The sequence below is a fragment of the Sceloporus occidentalis genome, unplaced genomic scaffold, assembly GCF_023333645.1.
Source record: "Sceloporus occidentalis isolate IW3139 unplaced genomic scaffold, rSceOcc1.0.p SCAF_38, whole genome shotgun sequence".
Classification (NCBI taxonomy): domain Eukaryota; kingdom Metazoa; phylum Chordata; class Lepidosauria; order Squamata; family Phrynosomatidae; genus Sceloporus; species Sceloporus occidentalis.
The window spans coordinates 362,978-369,979 of NW_028317018.1; the positions used below are offsets into that span (position 1 = coordinate 362,978).

General features: G+C 35.6%; 1 protein-coding gene across 1 annotated transcript; it reads left to right on the forward strand.

Moving 5' to 3' along the window:
* The first annotated feature begins 4,984 nt into the window (after nt 1-4,984).
* LOC149290554 (gamma-crystallin M2-like) lies at nt 4,985-5,982 on the forward strand. The gene is made up of 2 exons (XM_089488548.1): nt 4,985-5,230; nt 5,716-5,982. Exons 1-2 carry the CDS (start codon nt 4,985-4,987, stop codon nt 5,980-5,982), a joined length of 513 nt encoding a protein of 170 aa, XP_089344674.1.
* Nucleotides 5,983-7,002: the final 1,020 nt, after the last annotated feature.

Here is a 7,002-nt window from a genome sequence, read left to right on the forward strand (position 1 = left end):
TATTTTAAGCAATTATTGAACATGATGGGTTGTTGATGGGTATTGATTATTATAGATTAGTACTGGTTTCTATGTTAAAAAAAGTAAAATGACCTTTTTTCTGCTGCTGCTTTTGTAAAACATAAAACAATGTTGCTTGTTTTACTCACTTTACATTTGAACAAATAAGTATTTAAAATATATATAGTTCTTAAACATAGGTTAAACATAAATACATAGCAAAAAAACTCAAAGGAGCTGTCGATGTTCTCCTGAAAAACATGCAACATGTTAAAATGTTTTTCAGTAAAAGTAATGAAGAATAAGTTCAAATTTATACTTGCATTTGAAATATAGCAAAGGGAGCTATTTGCTACTTTGATCACCTCTCCGTAGAGAAAGATTTGGTATTTCAGAGTGCTATAACTATGGGGCTATTGCAATGCTGGTGACTTTTTCCTGAATAAACTCTTACAGTGTTGGAACAATAGATGGGACCAATTTGTCTTGACTGCAGATTTGAGTTCAACTTAGAAGCTCCATTTGAGAGACAAAGATGTAGCCCAATGACATCACCAACATTGTAGGCCATTTTAACATTCTCACCCCATTCTCATCTATGGCACCATCTATCCCAATTATACTCAGTCAACTAAACATTCAAAGTACAGTTCAGAATACGTGAGGTGTCTATAACTAGGTCAGCAGTCGACTGATGGGTTAGAAAGTCGTAAGCTTACTCAGGCTATGTCATTACAACACAATATCATTTAACATTAAATCTAGCATTAACTCAAAATCATTACTACTTTAAGCAACTTCTGCTCCTATGGAGGAACATCTTCGATGCTATGGAAAAAGAAACACAATGTCAACCAGAAGTAAAGCTGAAGTAGCTACCAATTCAAAGCAACTATTACACTAGTATGAAGTGCAGGTTAGCCAACTTCTAGATCAAGGCAGAGAAACGTCAGCTCTTGATAATAATTTATATTATATTGTTATTATAGTGCACCTTAATACTGATAAGAAGCTACCCGAATACATGTTTATTACAGAGTTCCTAAATGTAGGGTGAAATCTTAAACCTTTGTGCTAATGTCTATGCTTGCCTGGATATTAATGTGCATATACAACCCTTATAAGTACAGCGAGTTAACCAATTGCGCCACTGGAGCTTCAATGCATATACAACCCATACCAGGTTTGCTTTAAAGGAACTGGATTATCAACCAGGCATTTACCAGGTTAAAACCCATACAAGTGCCTCTGTTGACTAAACAGAGTGCTTGTCAGTTGCCTAGAAATGAGCAGTCATCTGCCAAATGTTGTACAAAAGTCAAACTTGAAAATTCACTAAAACCAACTCACATTAGCAATCACATTGAAATCACTAGGGGTTCCAAGGACGACGGTACAATTTGCAGGGTAAATGCCCCCTTTTCCCAACCTAATCCAAATTCCGTTGCATGCTTTCTTATGCTTATCCACTATTTTGCATGTTATTTGGGGGAGTATGTAAGTAATGCAAGTTGCTATTGAATTTGTAAGTTAAAATTTTGAACCTGAGTTGTCATGTATCAATGCTGTTTTCTCCCTCTAAGATACATTTGCAGAAACTGGATACATACCTAGCACCAGTATAATGCATAGTTGCTAGCCGCAGTGTTTTTCTCCTATAAGAAAAGGCAAAAGAGAAAATGATTGGTTAATTTGTCTTTGATATCAATTTACACTTAAATGAAAGATGAGAGGTTTGACCTAGATCTCGAACATAGGCCTTTGTAAGGTTTCATCCATCCTTCTTCCACTTTGATACTCCTGCCATTTCTATCCATACTTTCTATGTCAAACCGTAAAGACGGGCGGTGAAGCATAGGAAACAATTCTGATACCAAATAGCTATAGCAGCCAAATTGCTTCACTTCTATCATTTTTGCATTCATTTGTTGCAAGAGGTAAAGCCACATCTATAGGCTACCGACAATTACTTTGACGTGCTTCATTGAGGCAGAGAGTGTAGCCTATAGAACAGCAGGCATATTTAGGCTCTCTGGCAGTAAATCACAACCCCTATACAGTTTTGATAGATATTTATGGCTAGTGTAGACTATCGTAGACCTTTACTGATTTGCTACCATTACTGTCAAGAAAGAAGGTGGACAAAACTCAGTTTTTCATACCCAAGCCATGCACAACGTAAAATACACATTTCATTTTTTTACTTCCTTTAACTTGTTTCAAAATATCCCGCTTTGTCCTATGAAAACAGTTGTATTTAGTGATAAACTGTGTATTGGGCAATTTGCAATCATATGGATATGTTATTAGTTTATGCAAATATGTCTGATGAGATCACTATTGACCATTGTTCTGGAGACCAGGATTCTTCTAGACATCTATCTTAAAAGCACTACAAATGTATTGATATTAATGCTCATAGTTTTCATTGTGAAAGGTAATTCTAAAAAGATAGTAAAAAACAGGAATTTTTTTTTCAAAAAGCTGAGAAATACAAGACAAAGTTAGTTGAAATTAAGATCTCTTCCCCATGTGCTTACATTACCAATGACATCATCAATGATACAAAGATAACATAAAAATGACATCAGTAATGACATAATGGTTAAATCAAAAATTATGTTTTTTGTTATACAGAAGTCAGACTGTATTTTGTTATACAAAGGTAAGGTTGTGTGCTGTTATATTGCGGTCAGGCTGTGTATTGTTATACAGAGGTCAGGCTATGTGATGTTATACAGAGTTTAGACTGTGTTTTTACACAGAGGGAAGGGTTTGTGTTGTTATACAGAGCCAAGGCTGTGTGTGTTATACAGAGGTAAGATTTTTTGTTTAACAGAGGTCAGGATGTATGCTGTTAAACAGAACTAAGGGTGTGAGTTGTTCTACAGAGGTGAGGCTATGTTATACAGAGGTGAGGCTGTGCAACTTTATACAGAGATCAGGCTATATACAGAGTACACATTAAATACAGGGTTAAGGATGTGTGATATAAAGGCCAGGCTGTATTGTACTGTATTGTACAAAGGTCAGATTATTTGCTGTTATACAGAGACCAGACTGTGTTATTAAGGTGTTGGGCTGGGTGTTATGCAGAGGTTAGGACACTGTCAGGCTGTGTAGTGGTATATAGAGCTCACATTGTTACACTAATGCCAGGTTGTGTGTTGTAGTATGGAGGTCAGTATGTTTTATACAGAAGTCAGGTTGTATGTATTATACAAAGTTCAGGATGTTTGGTGTTATACAGAGCTGTGTAGTGGTATAGAGTGGTCACACTATTATACAGAGATCAGTCTATGCTTTGTAATACAGAAGTCATACTTTGTGTTGTTATACAGAGTTTAAGCTTTGTGTTGATGTAAAGAGGCCAGTTTGTGTGTGTTATATCTACAGCTGGCTGTGTGTTATATTTTTCTATAACTACTTTGAATTAAAAACATATCCAGTACAACAGCGGAGCGGTGATTGCAGCTCTCTGGTACCGCACACAGCCTCATAGGAGTAGTGATTGATTGACAGGTCTGAGCAGCCTCCAGCACGCATGTGCAACCAACAGGTTAATTGGGGGGGTGCTTGTGTTTTCAGATTTAAATGTGAAGATCTCTGGATCCGTATCATATCGAAGAATATGCATTTTTTTTCTGCAGTTTGGTTCTCAGAAACCACATAAAAGATATGCATGGAATTTGTAGGGTTTGAAAGGATTGCGATTCCGAAAGATTAGACACTTCGACTCCTGTCAAAAATGCAGAAATACAAAAAGCCGACCTTTAAATAATATTTGAAAACTTTTAAAAAGTAGTTGGTTTCACCATAGATAATAAATACAAAGAATAATGTTGATGTCAACAGTATCTTCACTGAACTGGGCAAAACGTTGTCTTTTGTCTGATTCATGTGATGTATAAAAAGAGCAGTTGTTGTTCATTCTCTTTCACTAAACTATTACTACTTCTACAGAATACGCATATCATCCTAAAAAAGAAAGGTAAGAAAGCATTATATAGTTGTTTTTTTTTGTTGTTGTTGTTTTTTTACTTATATAGTTGTTTTTTTAGTAATTGCTTTCTTCTCTATTGCATGATGTTTTTTTTCTTGAGAATTTTTTTTTTTCACTTGAACATTATTGTGATTATTGAGAATTTGGGAAGCTAGAATTATTATTATGATTTTATAGGTGAGAAAAAGCATTTGTACTGTGGATATTAAGGCAAATTATCTCTTTAAGTTGTGGTAATATTTTGAAATAATTCACCAGCTGCTAAAATATTTGAATGGTACATTTACACTTCCGTGGCATATTATTTCCCATTGTGCACTTTTCCTAACTTGTATTTCATTTTGAATATTTTAACATACTTTATAAGATCATAAGAAACCATTAAATTAGTTAGATATCCGTGCACTTTTTGTAGACTGTTCCCCTGGCAGCTACACAGAAAACACTGTTATAAATAACTCTAAATCTTCAAAAGGAGCTTTGAAAATACTATATTATTAATACATCATTTCCTTAATATTGCATTCATTCAGGAGCCATATGCCTACCCCATGCATGTTTAACCCCTTAAACCCAATGAAAACGATGCATTTTGAGCCCGTACATGTACAGGCTTTGTCATTAAGGTGTTAAATCTCTGTATTAGCCTCTACCGTTTATCTACAACTTCCTTACAGTACGTCTAAACCTCTGACCCTCTAGTTTTAGAACATGACCCCTTGTTCTCCTCATTTATCCTCCTTTGAAATAAACGTCCTTCGAGTATTTTGTAAGTAATAGACTTGAAAATATGTGAAATACCTATTTATTATTTTATATATTTCACCTTCTTTTACACCTCCTATTTCACACCCTGCACCTCTTTGGTATATGTGTTCTATCCCTAATTATGTATTCAACATTCAAGTACTGTTTTATATGACATATTATAAACTTTGGTGCATATTTTGTAATATTTTGTTGTTGTTTTTTTCCTTACAGATGTTAATATTTTATGAAGAAAAGAACTATCAGGGTCGCAGCTTTGAGTGCCGCAGTGATTGTCCTAATTTAACCATTTACCTAAATCACTGCGGCTCCATCCGTGTCTTGAATGGATGTTGGATGATATATGAGCGTCTAAATTACATGGGATACCAGTATTTCATAAAGAGGGGAGAATATCCAAACTTTCAAGAATGGATGGGTTTTAATGATACTATCAGATCTTGTCTAGCAGTTCCAAAAGTAAGCATAGATGTTTTGCTTCATGATGGTAACATGTACTTGAAGAGATTACAAAACCTACATATCTTTCAGTTCAGTGTACTTGGAAAAAACATTCTTATTTATACAAAGTGTGTACAATTACATTACGTCATGAAGCCATTTTGTTTATAGGCCACAAAGATAACAGGGTTTCTCCTCTCTTAAAAGAAGATGATTCTGGTTCTGGCAAAACAGTATCTGCTTCTTCTTAAACCCCCTGGAAACATGTTTTCCAGCTACCAGGATTCACTCTCAGCTACTTGGATTCTCTAAATAACATTGAGAATGGTGTACTCTGAGTCCTCTCATTGTGTATATTTATCATTTATAACTGCATACTAAAAGCTGGTAGAAACACCAGAACCATAAAACAACAAATAAACAGTTCTAATGTGATAGATGCCATTGCTTATTTTTTCATTGTTTACGTTTATTCTAATAATTATTATTTTCTATCATTACAGCATGGGGGATGTTATCGACTGAGATTGTATGAACGAAATAACTTTGGAGGCAAAATGTTGGAGGCCGCGGATGACTGCCCTTCAGTATTTGACAGTTTTAATCACCATGACATTCAGTCTTGCAATGTGTTTGATGGTTATTGGATTTTTTATGAAGAACCCAATTATAGAGGACGGCAGTATTACCTGAGGCCAGGAGAATATAGAAGATTCAGAGATTGGGGTGCCATGAATGCCAGAGTTGGGTCCTTCAAGAAAATCTTTTAGACAACATTAAATTGACAATGAATAATAAAGTTCTATGGTACCTATATATATATACGAACCTCTGTTGTTTTTTCTAAGCTGTATTAATCAGTTTTATTCTTAAAGCATGACAATAAGCTATTTAAGTGATGTTGATCTAAGTATTATCCCAATTACTCAAACTAGAGAGTTTTTTAACGACCATCTTGAAACATATCTTCTTTAGTGTATTAAATGCTGATATAGCCTATATATAACTATATCACAAACATGCCTCTTATTGCAGTCACAAGATCCCCAAATGCACAGATATTTAACACAATTACCCATGCCTTTATAGCCTCATATACTGTGTATATATGTCACAACTGTAATGACCCAGAGCGCCCAAAGATGGAATTGCAGGAGTCACCGTGCAAGAGCACACTTCCCTGTGTGTTGGGCCATCAGGATTGTGTGGCCGCATACCAGGACTGTGTAATAGCAGCGGGAGGTATGCAGTACAGATAACAGGATATAGAGATATCTGGAGCTAAGAACAGAAAAGGCAGGAGGGAGCTAGTGGAGTAGAAGCAGGTTGCAGAATGAGGAATACAGGTTACAGGGACAGCCTACACCCATAAATACAGGACTAGCCTAGGACTATATGATAACAATTGGAGATTTAGTCACATCTTATGCCTATAGTATGCTTAGCCCACCACTACGCCAAAGTACTCCAATATTCAGTGGGTCCTAACGCTAAACCCTGCCTACTGAATTACTAATAAGCTGAAACCAAACATTGAATCTAAACACAAAACCAAGGACATATCTTTAGACTGCTGACTGAGACAAACATAACAAATGGGTGGGGCACAAGGAAACAGAGCTGAAGCAAAGTGCAGAACTGGAATCCAGGAATTAGAAGTACAGGATAGAGTATATTGAAATCCAGGAATGGATTACAGCAAAGATTACTCTAGCGAGACTGAGAAATTCAGAGATATGCAGCTCCACTGCCTGGATGGGGCATGACTATATATATATATATATATATAT